The sequence below is a fragment of the Mchenga conophoros genome, linkage group LG18 (genome assembly GCF_057382185.1).
Source record: "Mchenga conophoros isolate Kocher_MC1m ecotype Shallow Benthic linkage group LG18, M_conophoros_male_GT1.1, whole genome shotgun sequence".
Taxonomy (NCBI): Eukaryota; Metazoa; Chordata; class Actinopteri; order Cichliformes; family Cichlidae; genus Mchenga; species Mchenga conophoros.
This window is the reverse complement of record NC_140543.1, coordinates 29,614,741-29,631,696: the sequence shown is the minus strand read 5'-3', so window position 1 is coordinate 29,631,696 and position 16,956 is coordinate 29,614,741. Positions and strand designations below refer to the sequence as shown.

The 16,956-nt window shown below is 40.5% G+C and overlaps 1 protein-coding gene across 1 annotated transcript; it reads right to left on the bottom strand.

Moving 5' to 3' along the window:
* Positions 1-932: 932 nt before the first annotated feature.
* Positions 933-16,150, bottom strand: tgm1l1 (transglutaminase 1 like 1). The gene is made up of 14 exons (XM_085254688.1): positions 15,932-16,150; positions 12,652-12,944; positions 12,379-12,570; positions 9,778-10,029; positions 6,228-6,346; positions 5,861-5,968; positions 5,590-5,767; positions 4,851-4,989; positions 4,077-4,269; positions 3,744-3,897; positions 3,145-3,429; positions 2,166-2,326; positions 1,911-2,047; positions 933-1,816 (listed from the first exon to the last, which is right to left on the bottom strand). The coding sequence occupies exons 2-14, from the start codon at positions 12,941-12,943 to the stop codon at positions 1,672-1,674; spliced, it is 2,355 nt and encodes a 784-aa protein (XP_085110814.1). The 5' UTR covers position 12,944; positions 15,932-16,150; the 3' UTR covers positions 933-1,671.
* Positions 16,151-16,956: the final 806 nt, after the last annotated feature.

The following is a 16,956-nucleotide window of genomic DNA, read 5'->3' as shown; positions in this document are numbered from 1 at the left end:
AAGCATTTTGAGCTACATTTAATTAACTAAAATTAATTGGATTAAAACGCAGGGAATGTATTCTGGAGTTACTCGAATTATATATGTAGACAGGAATTACTCATTTGAATTGAAAAGATATACCAAAATATAATATGCTATATTTAAAAGGAGACAATATCACTTCTTTCAGTGTACTTTTAAAAATCTTAAACTTTTAATTTTATGTGATAAGTTATAAAAATTGTGCCTGAATGCAGAACTATAAAACATAAAATTAAAAAAATAACATTGTATTAATGTGAAAGGTAATATTACATCATCAAATCTGTGATAAAGTAAACAGTAAAACTGTTATTCCATCTCTTTTTGGCATACTATAATTACTGGGACATTATACGCTATATTTAACATTCAGATGAATTTTAAAACCTGAGTTTTTAAAATGTGTCAAATTCCACTTCAAACTGTCCGACAAGCCCACCGTCACAATGCTTGATGAACTGGAATTCAGGAAATACGTGAGTTCATAGCACTGCAAGGAATATGATCTGACATCTTTCTCTGATGGCTTCAATGACAGCGATTACTTCCTTTATGAACTCGTACATTTTCTAATGCCTTGAATGTGAAAGAGAGCTACAAATTAGAGCTGTTAAACGAGTCGAGTGGCATAAAGGGCGCAGTATTTCTCTGTAAAAAATGCTAAAACTATGAGCCACTGCCTTAGCACAGTCAGCTTTAAGTACCTGGGAATACATTACTCATCCTGATTGGTGAAACGCAGTAAAGGTGTGTCACCCACCATAATTTGTAAGGCTGAAATTAGTCACTCTCTTTTTTTTGCGCCATAAAACATTGTTCAATTGCAAAAGTGGAAAGTTTCCTGTTTCCTCTGAGAGGCTTACATCGGCTTTAACCAGCACAGGCTTGTTTAATAAAGAGCTGCAACATCATTTTAGTGTGACTTTTATTAAAGACACAGCACAGATGATAGAAAACCCAAAACATTCCAAGTAGATAAATGGTCTCGTTTCGGATATGCAGACATTTGAGGGGTTTGGGTTTTTAATAAAGGCGGACTTTTCATTTCATTTGACAGTTGAAATAAGTGGTAATCTGTGTCCTTGCAGACGACATCATTTTCTGTTTTCTGAATTGGTACATTTAAACGTTACATTTGCCAAAGTCAGCATCGTTCCCTTTCCAAGCACGTCACAGTTCCCTCCCTTCATATAAGCCATGTGAGGTTCATTTTGTCAGACAACAGTTTTCACATTATGACTAGCAACATATATAGTATTTACATTAGCTCAATGTTGCCTGACTTTCTGCACCTTCACAGGTTTTTTTCAGTGTCTTCAAATGGACTTGTTTTAGAAGTCTAAGGATACAAACCCTTGTTAGTCAAAAAGCACCTTGTCACACGTCTATTACAATTCTTCCACAGCAAGACACAAGTGTGAATTTCTGTTATTTAAAATGTAAAAATAGTAGTAATACTGATAATGCTACAGTAAATCATCTATTAATAGTTTTATGAATATCAAAAATTAAACATTTTCTGCAATAAAAAACAAACAGTATAGCTCAAGATATGGGAACTTAGCACACTTAATATGATGAGGCATTGTCAGTTGATATTTTATAAGAAATAAGTGTTGTGCGAGAAGCTGATCATTGTGGTGCCTTTCATTGTTCAAGAACAACAATGTCAGCCACTCCATGCACTTGTGAGAGCTGTTCACAGTCGAGGGACGCCACCAGCTTCCTGGGTCCAGGTTGGGAGGGGATGAAGTGCTCTGTCAGCGTCACTTTGGAGTGGGCGCCGACGTCACTGAGAGGGGCAGGATGAAATGAAACGTTAGTCTCGACACAAAAATGTTAGTGGAAGAGAAAGGGAGGCAAAAAAGAGAAAGACTTGTTCTTACCCCACGACCACCTCATGGCCCTCCTGAAGGCCCAGGCCCTCCACTCTGAACACCACTCCCTTCAGTGTAGATGGCAGGGGGTTGGTGAAAGTAATCTTGGCAGCCATCTCTTTACCAACAACGGCGTCTCCAATAGGCTGCCAGAGAAAGAGTTAAATTAGTCAAGAGGGATACCTTTAATAGAAATAAATGTTATGCATGTTGTGTTAAAATAATGCTCACTGTATGAATAAGGGGGGGAAAATTAAATCTTACTGTGATGGTGATGTCAGGTGTGCGAAGCCTGAAAGTTGTCTGGTTAGCTAGCACTTGCTTCGTTTCAGTGACTCTTCCACACAGGGTTAGCATGAAGGCTGCTTGATCCACCAGCTGGCTCTGGTATTGTTGGTAGGTCAGGACCCAGTCAATGGTTTTCTCTATGTGATGGGAAAAAAAGCAAATTTTGTTGTTGTTTTCAATTTAAATGATGCTTAGACATTTTGGAACAGCAGCTAGCTGCTAGTTAGCTTGGCTCAAGTAACTTCCCACAGGACGAGCTAGCCTAGCCTAAGCACAATGTAAAGGTTTCAGAAAATAAGTTTGATTTTCCACTTCAGGTTTCAGTTTGATTAAAAATGATCCTGTCCCCAATTTTCTTCATGACTGTGCATTTCCAAAACTCTTGTTACCTTATCTTTTTTCACATCTAAACAAAGAGCTGCAGTTATGAGTAATAAAATGACTGTTGCTTGATTTAGTATCACACAGTTTTATCTTCTTAGCCTTTATTTACTTTAACACTTTTTAGATTAAAATATTTGTTTAACAAACTAATTTAATTAAACATGACATAAAATGTTAGTATTTCACATCTTCTACCTTTCATTTATGAATAAAGTTTTCCAGACCTTTAGTAACTTGTTTTTTTTTGTGATGCGAGAGCAGCAAGAGCTAAAAGATGGAAGTTTTGTCCTATTATTTTAAAGCCTTGAGTTTAGCATTTTAGCTTTCACCCTTGGGTTTGTTTGAAACCAGTCTTGATAAGCAAGAGAAAATCCAAACAAAAGGTAGCAATTGTTAATCACAGAGGTGAGGCTCTCCTAATCGCGCCAAAACGTATCATCTTTTTTACTCTAACTGGGCCTAGATGTTGCTAATTTCACATCAAATTGTACTGAAGAGGTTTTGACAATAACGACTAAGACCAAAACCCTACATAGATAGTGCAGCTTCATAATTGAGCTCGAAATCCAACCTTCATTAGGCGAAAGCTCCACAGGCATCTGCTCCTTCTTGATGGTTCCCTTCAGCACTCCAGTGTAGTACATGACAGCCACCTGGCTGTGGATTGTTGCCTGGCGGGGCTGTGAGCTTAGATTCTTCACCAGAATTTTCAACTGGGCATCAGCACCCACCCTGGGTCCCTCGCCATCCACCTTTACCTCCACTGACACATCTTCTGCCACTGGTGTGGAATAGACATCTGGCTTGCTGCCATAGCGACTTGCAGTCTCTACTGCAATGCGTTCTTCTTCTGAATCTAGTAGAGGGAGGAGAATGTAAGTGCACCTCATTCTGTCAGAGGTTTCAGGATTTACTGACATATGCAAGAGATATGGTGCAAAGTCTTTCCAATGAAAACAAACAGAGAGCTATATTTAAAGAATTGTGGAGAGCAGGTGAACAGTTGATGAGGGTTGAATAAGTTCAACAAAATGATCTATAGAGAATGACAGGACTAAATCACTGCTTATTAAGATATTTCCAGGTGGTGCAGAAATGATTCTGTCTGTTTCTGGAACATCAGTCTAAGGTAGACTTACAATTAGACAAGTAAAAAATAGCTGCCAGTACCTTCTTCATGTTTGTACAAGGATGTGATATCTGCCCGCTTATCAGAGCCCACCGCTTTGGTGCTGATGCAGTGGCCGACAGCTTTCTTTTCACTGTAGATCTGTTTAAATGTGCCGTCCAGGTTTCTCTGCCAGTAAATTTTGTCACTGTTGACCTGCCAGAAAAATACCAATAAACACAATAAGCTCAAACAGAACAGGTTACCCTTTTTACATATGATTACGTGATTCATCTTTTGCTGACGGTTCAAGCTGCAAAGACCACTTCTGAAATTCTTACATATCTATATCTAGTACATGCAAAACAACAAAGAGTTCAAGAACACGCACTCACCTCAGCAAAGACAAACGGCGTGTCATGTTTAAGGTAGACATGGCCAGAGCGGATGGCGTTCACAGAAGCAGGGCCACAGCGGAAGGTGCCCTGGCTAGTTTCCTGGGGAGTGGCGTCTACGGCCTGCCAGCCTCCATTACCTGGAGGTAAGTCTGGTCTGGCCATCCAGCAGTCATTCCATACGTGGAAATTCCTACAGTTAGACAGAGTTTAGGTATTTTGAATTTAAGTAAATTAAACTGTTCCTTTTAGGTTAATATAATAATACAATTAGCATGTAGTTAGCTTAGCTTAGCATAAAGCAGTTAGCTTGTTTATATGCCACAATTTTACACTTTAATTTTTTGTATAAAATGCAAAGTGTTCATTAGAGACTTTTGGTGGCATTTGTAGATATATTTTACTGACTTTAAACATAGCTGGCAATTTTTGTAGAAGTGAAACACATCTTAACAATTTAATAGGAATTAAGGATATGGGTTTAGTTTTTGTTACATTAGCTACATTCACAACATGTGCCCTGTTCCACAGTTATAGTGAACGGGTGTTCAGGCAGTTATAGGGATATGGAAAATGCAGACAGAATGTCTAAGGGCTCTTGTAGGATACCAGTAATACAGCATAAAAGAACACATAGATACAAGACAAGCCTATGCACTTTTAAAAGAAATTTCAACTTGGGGATTTTCAAGAACATTTTAGAACATTTCTTTAGCATAGGTTTAGATGATTTTCATGGCAGAATGCCATTCTACGTAAAGCTCTATATCTTACCAAACAGAGTCTCTATTGAGATAGTCAATTGGCTCCAAATTCTCATTAAGGTATACATCTGTAGTAAGGGATACGTCGGTATCATGTGCTGACTGGAAGTTGGTCACACTGCGGGAAGGAATGCCAAGGCAGCGCAGCACTAAAACCAAAGACACAGATATAAATAGATCAATTAAAATTTATTTCTGCAAGGCCATTTGATACTTGAGTTAGATTTTCAGATGGTAATACTTTAGGCAGCAAGGAATTTCATTATTCTGGTTGAATGAAAGCAACACATGTGGCTCTATCTGTGACAAATATAGATGGTATGTTAAGAATGCCAATGCAAGGTATTTGGAGTGCATAAAAGCTATGACTTGCTGTCAGGGGCAATATTATGTGCTAGGGTCAGCTAGCTATCATGCAAGCTTCCCTGGATGCACACACAGTGAATATGAAGTGCTCTATGACAGAGTTACTGTGAGAGCTAATGCAAAGACACAGACTGACAAAAAGCCATGATTATAATAAATTTGTGGATTTGTAATTAAATTGACATCCACACCAAGACCCACTCTTGGGTATTCTTTGCAGCTTTTTTACACACACAAGCCGAACATACAGTACAATCCATTCGCATGCCTTCTAAGGCTTGCGACTGCCTACTAAAGTTTAAGGTTTCACCACAGACACACTCTTAACTTTCTCTCAGCCATCCAGCACCCTTCCTTTTTAATGTTTTTTTCCTCATAATCACCTGTTGTAGTGATCCCAGAGAAGACCCAGCACTGTCCATATGACACAGGCGTTCCATTGGTCGAGTGGTATTTCCTCAGGATCTCCACGCTGCTGCTCCACGCCGTAGGTGAGACTCCATCAGAGTAATCACCTGACCAGTTTCCAACTAGAACACCGTAGTCATCCTGAGCATTTATCTAAAAAGGACACAGTGACACGGTCATTGCATTTCCTGTATTTTTTTCCTACTTTTTCTAGAAAAAACATCTTTCTTTTGTATATTAGCTCACCATGGCAGATATGACCCTGACCACGTTGACCGGATCCCCTCGACCAGATGGCGGCATTTCACTCTTCTCCATGATAAACAGACATGCTTCCAGGATTCCCTCATGAAACTACAATGAAGAAAAAAATTCACTATGAAACCAAAGTTTGGAGAATTGTCCTGTGAACACTGAATACTGTAAAAAAAAAATGAAAACATTTTGTTTTTAAACAGAAATTACCAGCTGCTGAAAAACACAATGAAAATATAGGTACTGGGAACAGTTTAAAATAATTCCATCTTCAGCAGGAACAAACAGGGTAAGTGCCACAGGGTCATAATCGTGTAATGATAGCTTAGAAACCAAGCTTGCTCTTCATAGCTTGTACCTGTCCGAAATTCCACGTGCGAGCACCGATTTGTTTCTCCGTTCCGTAGTAAATCCTCCCAGTGTCATTCAGCACATACTCCTTCCTCTCCTCCTCGTTATCTAGGAACACGCTGTCCTCTAGAAACACAGGAATTTGCTCTTATTTAGCTTCATGTCACTGAAAATGTAATCCTCCAAGAACAGGCTTTCAATAATGCATGCACAGTTAAGTACATTTATGTGGTTATCCCTGACGTTCAGTCTAATTAAACCAGGGAATACAAGGAAACCCTTTTTTTAAGTAGATGTTTTAAATTTCTTTTAATGAACGGAAACATTCGAGCTCCCCCCCTGTTTGTGAAAATGACCTAAAATCCCTGCTTTATTCACCTCCTTTGTGACTGAACAACTCAAGAATGTGTTTTTTTCTTACTTATCATGTGAAAAAAGTTCCCAAGGCCAGGAAATGGTTAAGAAACACAATGACTGCATAGATCTTGCAGTGAGGCCCACACTCACTTATGGGAAAAAGTCTGGTTTTGGTGACCTCAGCACTCCAGACTTGGGCGTGTGCCCCTCACCCGAATCTATGTGTTTCTTTTTCCATCCCTTTTTATCTGTTACTGTCACCACCTTGAAAATGCCCATGGGTGGGGACGAGGAACGGGACAAAGAGAAAGAAAGGAAAAGCAGTAAAAGTAACAGACTGTTTGAGATGGACATAAGAAAATGCAAGTGGAAGGAAGAGATTTAACAAAGTACGGGGGGCATAGGAGAGGAAGAGGGGAAGTTATGCTTGGGTGGGAAAAGAAGAGGAGGAGGAGGAGAGAGAGAGTGAAGCATAACATATTGTCTCGAGATTTTAAGGGATGAAGCTGATAGTATCTGGCAGCTGTGATAATTGTGGTTTTCATATCTTGCTAAAAAAATTCCTGGAATGTGGGAAGAAATAGATTCATAGAGGAAGATGTTAGGGAGGAGGTCCAAGAGTCAGAGTGAAGGTCAGGTCAGCAGATAGCAAGAAAGGTACAAAACAGGGAGGGAGAGGCATAAAAACGGGAAGGAAATACACACGGAGGCAGTAAAAGCAAGGGAGAGGACAGGTTGTCACCAGCTGTAAGGATTTCTGCGAGCTCGCCCCATGGCGCTTCATACAGTAATTGTAGGATTTTGACTTTTATGAGTGTGAGGGAGAGATTGGTCTAGGGAAGAGGAGATTGAAAGAGGGAAAAGGAGATTGGGCATGCCGCCAAAAGCAGCAACCCCATAATGAAAGACACACAGGCTTTTTATCACAACCAGGTCCACTGTTTTTTCTTTTCTTTTCTCTTTTATTTTGCTGCATTGCAAATGTGCTTTTTTCTGTCGAATATCAAAGAAAAAAAATAGAAGTTTGGGTCTAAGATAAGACACTCTACAGTTGAATTTCTTAGTGGAGCTTTGAATAGGGTTAAGATTAGCAGATAGAAGCAAGGGCCAGGCTTCACATAACTTATATCAAGGTAAAAAAGCTAAATTAGACATTTGGTCCCTCTTGCTGGCCACTGGCAAGAAGACGATAATAATTCAATTCAATTGTAGTTATATAGTGCTAAATTGGAACAAAAGTCACCTCAATGTGTTTTATATTGTAAGGTAAAGACCATACAATAATAATATATGAGCAAGCACTTTGGCAACAGTGGGAAGGAAAAACTCTCTTTTAACAGGAAGAAACCTCCTGCAGAACCGGGCACAGGGAGGGGCAGCCATCTGTCCTGACTGGTTTGGGGCGAGGGGAGGGAGACATGACTCTGATTATGGAATTTTTAACTGAGGGTTTAATTTGGAAGACATGAAAACTCAGTAACCATGCTGCTTTCACCAGCCCAGAGAAGCTTTACCCACTATGCCTGACAAGTTAGCACAAGTGCTGACCCCTGTCTTTCTAAGAATCACACACTCGCAATGCTGTCTGAAGCTCAGCATGTCCATCATGCTGAGCTTCTGTGCCATTGTGAGCTTTCTGTAGAGGCATTTTTTTTCCTTTTTTCTCTTTGAAAGAGGAAAAGCCCCTCTAGCTGTTGAACCCTTCAAAGAAAAATGTTTTCTGCAGGAGTGAAAGACTACATTGTAAGTCTAACCCTCTAGGAAACTATGAAAGAAAGTTTTTAAAAAAAGTCAATAACAGACAATTTTTTATTTCAATGAGTGCCCAATAAGTGGCTGAAGAATGTCTTATTGTACCAAGAATTCATATCAAACCAGTTCTACTGAAAAAAGCACAGTACACAAGATTGAATATCACATGAATAAAGCCACATAAAGAGAATTTGAAATATGCACAAAAAATACTCCTTCAAATAAATGGTAATGTATTATCCAAATTAGGAAATAACATAAAATCATTAGGTGACAGTTTCATCCCCTAAAAGCATTACAACTATCTGCTGTTATATTTAGACTGAACCTCACTAGTCCAGATTATTTGATGCTGGCCAAAGTTATGACACAGATAACTGGTGTGGTAATCCTCCAGGTGGTGTGGTCCTTCATCGTTATTTGTCATCCATCCATCCATCCATCTGTTCATCCATCCATCCACCCACCCACCAATGTCACTGGGGCAGCAGTCTCAAGAGAGATGCCCAGACCTCCCTCTCTACCTCTGCCAGCTCTTGTGGAGGGGGCTTTCCAAGCCAGTCGACACACTTAATGTCTCCAGTGTTTCCCAGGACACCAGGGACAGACGGCCAACTTCTGGAGCTTTATTAGTAACCGAAGCACCTAAAAGGGTTTTTCTTTTCTTTCAGCCATCTCCATTACTTATAGTCCACCCTGGCTTCATTTCCATTGTAGTCTGTGCTACGTGCAGCATTTTTTCAGCTTTTTCTGAATGTATTTTTCTCTGCTGTGCCTCTGTTCTGTAGAAATGTTCCCAATTTCCTTGTTTGTTTTCTTAAGTCATGGTGCTTTCAGCTCTTTGAACAGCAGGCATTTAGGCATACACAATTAGCAATCATATCTGCATATCGAATGACCCCGCTAAAGGTCTCCCTCATCTTACACCCAAACGGTTTTGATCTCCAATGCAGGTGAAAGTCATGCTCTCACTTGTGGCTAAACCAAATACGGCAGAAGTTTTGGTCCAAGCCGGGGGAGTTGCATAACAGACCACAGTCACATAGACACACATAGTCACGCTGTTGCTATTCATGGGCAACAACACACTCGTGGACTGACTTGGCCTCTATCACCCAAGTGTAATATTATACCAGAGCTGCTCTAGGAGATTAAATGGCTATACAGGCATCCATTTTATCTGAGTATTCGCAGTTAGACAGATGGAATCTGCTGCTCCCAGAAAAATATTGACTTTTTCAGATACTCAATTCTACCTAAAGCCTAACATAAATCCAGATAGTAAGTAATTCATTTCTGGAATGCTATGTAAGGTCACACGTCTTCTCTTTTTTTATTTTTCCAATCATCTGTGAGTCGTCTTCTTTCCTTCCTGTCTTCCACATTCCCTGGCTTCAATCCACCCACACCCACCCCCGCCTTCCCTGTTCCCATTGGTGCCAGCTTACCTTCACACCAAGGGTTGAAGAGCATGACAATGTTCTTGCTGGAGGTGTAAGTAGTTGTGGCGTCGCCTTTGAGCGAAGAAGTTGTCACAGTGAGCTCGTAAAGGCCGATCACAGCGTTGGCTGGAGAGTTGATGGACAGCTTGATCTTATTGCCGTTCTGCTCTACAATTTTGGCCTCCCAGCGTTCATCTTCCAGGTGCTTCACCAGCGGAATGATGACATGGGTCCCTTTGGATACCAAGGGCAGGGAACCTACACCAAACAGATACATAACCATATTATTCCCTTTTTTTTTTAAATTTATTTGTATATTTCTACTCAAACTACTAATAGTCAAAGCACTTGTTTAATAATTGAAATCCTTCTAAATGTTGCAGAGATATTAACTAAGGTTGAAGATGTTGAAGATGTTACAGCGAGTCAGAGAATCCAGGCTTAGTGTTGTGCTTGTTAACATGAACAGGTAAAAATGGAGGCTGAAGCCGGACTGTTCATCACTGATCTATCACATGCTGAAGTTCGGGCTGCTGGGCTGGGGTTAGCATTCACTCTTTATCATCACCCTAGGTTCTTGGCTTGTGTTAGCATGCTATCTGTGCAGATGCTTGCAAAGAGCTGAAGTTGCATTATAGTATTACGTAGTTATTTCCGTTCTGGACGCAGTATGCACTTTACCATCATGCTCCTGTCAGTTTATGCAATAAAGATAAAAGTAACGTCCATAGCTCCACCATTTTCCTCCTCTTGACAAGAACTGAAATCAGCTCAATGTAGCATGTTTTTTCTTTTTTTTTCTGTCTGGGTTGTGCAAATAACGAAAAAGCTTTGTAATGCAAGTGACAATAAACTTGTAATTACTGGATTGTGTAAATGTAATACGATAGAGCAACATGTTACTTTGGAAAGCGTTACATTCAACACTGATTGCGATGACAAAGGATTTCAAAAATAGTTGTAAACAACTGCAACTTCTTTGCTAAAATGCTGCCACCTTGTGGCAGAGGTTCTTTTCAAATACACTTTATGAAGAGTTATGAAGAGTTTTTACAAAAAGTACATTTAAATTCATATTCATGGCATTCAATGTTTTAAAGACAGTCAGAGAATTTGTCTTTTAAATGTAAAACTTGAGTCAGGACACAGTCAGGTGTATTTGAGTGTACTGTGTGTGTATGAGTGCATGCACATAACCTTGTCAAGGATGTGGTAAAATATCTTTGCTTTATGTTTTTGAATGAAAATTTAACCTGCACAGCTCCAAAAAGTGTTTTCCTGTTTTCGCTTATTTGTAATTATAAGCTAACCTTGAAGATTTTGATCAAATAAGGCAGCAGCAACAACAGCAAAGAGACCTCCTTACAAAATCTGGTTTCAAACCTTTTCACATCACAGTAATTTTATGTTATTTCCAGTGTATGGCAACCATTCCAAACTGTAAACCACATGTGTATGATAGTCTTTGGCCCAGCTATGTGTGGGTTCCAAGAGTAAACACTAGCGTGGGCCTGGAAAGCCTCCAAAACTCCAGGATGTGCACATCTCCACAGAAAGCGTGCACATTTGTGTGAGTGATTATTTAGCTTTAATGTTCCTTTAAATGTGTTTTTCTCATGGACTAGCAAATCCATTAGTTAGATTAAAACCCTCTGGATGTTCTCCTCCGAGCTGCTTGCTTTGTGCAACCCTGCTGGACGACCATTCGTCCAAACAGAAATACGGAGTTTACCAAGAAACCATTGTTCTCCATTTGACCGCATCCAGGACACCCCTCCCTTCCTCTCTCACCTCTGAATACGTTTTTTTTAGCATACTTTTTTTTAAAGCATGAAAATGATGAAAAACAGTGTCTCTTTTCTGCTCAAAACAACAGCTTTGAAAGCTTTACTGATAAAAATCACTGCTTTTGGAGCAACACTTCGAGCCTGTTCCCTGCCCACTGATGGCAGCCAGTCTGCTGAATGTGGAGAGCTCAGACACTTTGTTTCTTTTTTCCTCCCCTCTCCCCATGAAGCTATCACAGCAGAAGGAGCAAATCACTTCTGGGTGGTGATGTATTGCCAGAGTGTGTAGCGTGAGGTCTGTAAATACCAGAGGGAGGTGTCCAGTGTACCGAGGCCTGGAAACTGTTAAGACTGCGGGCTGCTGGGTGGAATCCAGAACTTGTTGTGCAGCCATGAGCTGCTGCTGAAATCAAATGTGCTAGCTATGCACAACATTTGGACCGTATTTCCCATGATTTGAGCAGTCGCTGGTTTCTTTCTTGTGTTTGCAAATGAAGCTAATTTTGGTTAAAAGGCAATCCAACAATTTTAAACGCAAAAAAACGTTTACAAATAGTTAGTGGCACTTTTCCTATGAAAAATCGAAAGCAGCGTTTTATTGAATGACTTACCTTCCAGTAACGTCAGCGTTAAATGTTATCTCCCACATGCAATGTTTCCCACATACACTTAATTACAATGTGCATCTGTTACTTTTAAAACTGTCTTTTAAATGGCTAAAAAAAACTATTGATCATACTCATTGTTACAATTTTTAATTTATTTTTCTTCATATTTTGGTTTTAAAAAGATGGACACTGTCCAGCCACTGGCTTCATACCTGTTTTCAGCTCCAGGTACAGCTTGTCAGTGTCAGTACTGAAGGGCCTGTTGAGCTCAACCTCTATCTGGAAGGTCTGGCCTCTGCGAAGGATCAGCTCATCCCGGTGATACAGGTCAGTGTGATGCTCCTGTCTGTTCTGACCTGCCTTGGAACTCAATAGGTCCACCGAACACACTGACAGCTTCCCTTCTAACAGGAGAGGAGTGAATATCAGATTTGATGCCAAAGACAATGTCATGTTTTCACACAGTTTAAAATAAGTGTCGTTACCATCTGTTTCCTTTGCCTCTCCGTTCTCGGGCTTCGGCTTGGGGGGATCTACGATGGCGGCAGGGGTTGGGAGTTTGGTGAATTCCACCTTATCTGTGACATCATATGAGGTGGCGTTTGGGTGCTTACAGCAGCACGGGCACATCTTTCTGAGCCACCATAGACAGCCCCCCTCCTCCCGCTTCTTCTCACCCTCATTCTGGATGGTCAGCTCCACCCTTGTGGGTGGGGCTGCTCCGGGGAATCGCCCAATCTCTGATGTAGTTCTTACTGTTAACCGCTCACCTGGCATTCTGGAAAACACATGAAAAAATGTTAACTGTAATTCTAAAGAGAAGAATTTTGGGTACCGATTATATGCACTATTCTCTGGTCTTTTAATTCACTAAAATTCAATTTTCATTCAGTTTTTTTTTTTTTATCGGCCAGTTCCCAACATATATATAGTAAAGTAAAGACCCCACAATAATAGAAAGAAATGAGATTAATTAAGTACACATACAGTTAATATTTTATGCCAATTAACTGCTCACAAGTAATGAGAGGCCACAGGCAGTCCAATTTATTTCATATCTTTGTAATAAAAACAATGCGATGGACTAAATGAACAGTTTCCTTGTTTCTTAGTTTCATTAATTACTACATTCCTGACATGGACTCTACTCAGCTGCAAGTCCTTCCCGAACAATTTCGGGGAATTTCGCCATTCTTCCTTCTTAGGTGCTCTGCGTGAGCAAACATAACTGCTTCGAGCAGCTGGATTCAATCTGCTGCGCCTCAGCTGCTGGAGAGCAGTGTAGCTGCTGTGCTTGTGATGTCTTTTTGCGTGCACATTGACTGCAAGCGCAAGTGGACAGGGTCGTGCACCTTACGAGCATTTATCATACTGTCACATCCCCACCCTCATACACTGCACTAATAATCACAGCGGAATGAGATCGTTAGTCTCTTTGAGGATTGGCCTGACCTTCCTCGCTCGTTCTTGTGTTTACTAGAATGCAAATCTGAGGGAGGAGACGGTTTTCCCTCAGTCCTTCTTTTGGTTTTACCATCTGCATCTTCTCTCTATCAAAACAAAATCACAAGCTGTGTGTGACATGCAACTTTGCAAATGTGAAAGCTATTTTGTTTTTCAAAAACAAACCATCAGTGAAGTTTTGTTAGCACATGTAAACTGTAATGAGCTGCAGTGATGCACATTGTTGGGAGAAAACAGTGTTGTTAATGAAACGTTAATAGCAGACACGTGGTTTATAGAGCAATACAATTTAAATAGCCATGAACATATATGTATGTGCATGTGTGTGCTTGTTACCAGTTCTTACTGGTGAATGGACTGGTTCTTATATAGCTCTTTTCTACTCTACTTGAGCATGTGGCTTTCACCCATTCATTTATTAATTCATCAAAAGCACGTTATTTCTACGTCTGAGTGCTTTTTGATCTAACATTAGCATACACAGTCAGAAATGTGGTTGTTCAGTATGTTGCCCAAGGATACTTTAGCATACCGACCTGTGCAACCAGGGACTGAACCGCTAATCTTCCGGTTACTAGATGATCGGCTCTACCTTCTGATTCACAACCACCTAAACATGAGCTGCCGTCAGCAGAACATGAGCATCTTTACTTCTAGGCAATGTTGATACTTTTGAACTTAAGCATGAACTGTACTGTAGTTAACTAATAATATGCTCCTTAGCTTTGGGGGTAACCCTAAGTTTCCCTATAAACAAGATACAAGGTAACATTTAGGGCTTACTTTGGAGATCATTTCTAGTTATAGTGAGTGAACTGTGATTGGACAGTTACCACACATTCAATCATTTCTGTACATAACTTCAGCATACCAGTTTACAGGTACAGGTTTGACCGGCGAAGTAAAAAAGCATTACAGGAATGTTTAGATGATAACGCAGACAGATGGGAGCTGCTGATCCAGTGTGGCTGAGCTGATTTTCAAGGGTAACTATTTGCATGTCACGACACAGGGTGGAAAGGGCAGAGGTCAAAGGGCAGACAACAGCTGAGGAAGAGGGAGGGGCGCCTCATAGCCTCAAAGCTTTTAAAATCAATGCATGTGTGCACCATCTGTGTGTCGGTCACGTTTTGTATTTTTTAACTCTGTGGCTTCCTGAGTTCATCTGAATCCTGACGGAAAATGATAAAGCTGTATGTTTTTCACACAGTGACCTCACCCAAAGCTCAAGTCGATACTGTTAGGCTCACTGAATCTAAAAAAAAAGGAAGCGAGGCAGAAAAACAAACACCCTCCATATGAGCTATTACAGGATCTTTTGAAACATAACTAAGTAAACAAGCAACTTACAAGTGTTTTTTGTCCTTTTTAAAATGAAGCCTTATCTTCCTCTTGCACCAACGTGGTCTAAAATTGGCCAATTAGAGACATCCACTGAACCCCCTAGAACCATGAAAAGTCATTTCACAAGCCTAATTTTTTGGCAGCCTTTCTCTTCCCTTGCTCACACTCTAATGCACAAACTTAAAATGATCTATACTGTAATACAGCCATCAGCCAAGCTTGAAATGAAGTATTCTTCATCTCGTCCTCCCTTTGCTACTCTCACTACCACTCATATCACTTTCTTCCATTGTACTTTGCTCTGTATCTCCGCAGTCCTGCACTTTTCTTCCAGTTTTTGTTAGCATGGCTGGTATGCCTACTAGGTTCTGATATGCCCCCTACAAATTTAACTTTATCTTTTCTACAGTAAAACCAGCTTCAACTGGCTTGTTTGTCCAGTGAGTTTGGTCCCATGTAAAACTGACTGATTATTAAACTGTCGCAACAAATCCCTGGAGTTCCAGTGTAATTTTTTTTAAGTACATAGAGATATTGCTTAAATCCTATACACTACACATCGTCTAGGTCATTGAGAAAAGAAAGGGATGAGCTGCAGCAGCTGGCTGCCAACCAAAAAAGCTGAAGCCATGAAAATACCTGAACTAATTGACTGTGTTTGTTTGATTTTAAATGAACGTAGAAAACGTTTAAACAACAAAAAACGTCTTAGAGTTTGGAAGGTGGGGTCACCAGACATGTTCTTTCTACTGGACACAAATTAGATGAGGTGGCTAATTGTAATGATGAACATAGCCCTCAAATTCGAGCTTTCCTAACTTGTTTTTCCCCGTGGAGAAAGATCCAGTAAGAGTTTAACTGTAACAAAACCAAGAAAGAATGCGCACAACTTTACGCCTGTGCCTGACTTCAACATCTGTCTTAAGAAAACAAAATGCGAGTGGTTGAAAAACTTACTTTCTCTGTATGGATTCTTCTTTGGATCAACGATGAGACCTGGATGTCGTCGTGAGTAGCTATCTCTCAGCCTGTGAGAACTTTTGGAAACTTTTCGTCTTAATGCGCTCCGTTCGTGGATCAGAATTTTAAGGGTGTCCTGGAATGTCCTGCGCGGTACTTAAAGCTGACACACACACCTCTGTTTCACACCGCTTAGCACCACCGCCCCGCCCTTGTTTGAAGTTTCCCACTCCCAACAGAAGCTGCAGCTGACGTTTGTGCACGATGCGTCAGAGAGCGTAGAGTGGGACAAGGCGGAGGACCCAAAGTTTCGTTGTGCAACACTTAGCAAAACTTTATCGATGGAGGGAAGGTGACAGACAGTGAAGAGGAGAGATAAGGACGGCATGCCTGAAGAACTATTTTTTGTGTTTGCTTTATACGGCGCATACAATAGGACCAAAAATAACAAAAATGGTAATGGTAAATGGCCTGTATTTATATAGCGCTTTTACTAGTCCCTAAGGACCCCAAAGCGCTTTACATATCCAGTCATCCACCCATTCACACACACATTCACACACTGGTGATGGCAAGCTACATTGTAGCCACAGCCACCCTGGGGCGCACTGACATCTCATGGATGTTTTCAGTTATGAACTCAGGAGTTCAAGAAAGTGCTGATTTAGCCAAACTTCCCTTTTTTCTCTTCTCCTTTTCTTGATTGCTGTACAGGAAAACCTCAAAGTCAAACCCATTCTGACCTCTGACCGCGCAAAGTTTGAACTTCATAATAACCAAGGCATAAGTTCATCCCGGGATAATTGAACACCTATTCGAGGTTTTATGACTCATAGGCCAATGCAAGCAAGCAGAGTGAATAACTGAAGTTGCATCAGCAGCTTTGTGGCTTGGCAGAATAGAATTATGAAGTCATACCAGATCGTGGTGATGATGACACAGACAGCCCGATAAATATCAAAACCTGCCCTCCTGTACCAATCAGCATTAGATGGTTGCTTAATCAGCTACATCTAGAGGAG

Excerpts from the sequence above, each read along its gene's own strand:
- tgm1l1 (XM_085254688.1), bottom strand. The coding sequence starts at position 12,943 with ATGCCAGGTGAGCGGTTAACAGTAAGAACTACATCAGAGATTGGGCGA. Across the intron at positions 3,430-3,743 it reads CTTGTACAAACATGAAGAAG|ATTCAGAAGAAGAACGCATT; the intron begins GTACTGGCAGCT and ends TCCCTCTACTAG. Across the intron at positions 2,327-3,144 it reads GGAGCTTTCGCCTAATGAAG|AGAAAACCATTGACTGGGTC; the intron begins GTTGGATTTCGA and ends CCCATCACATAG.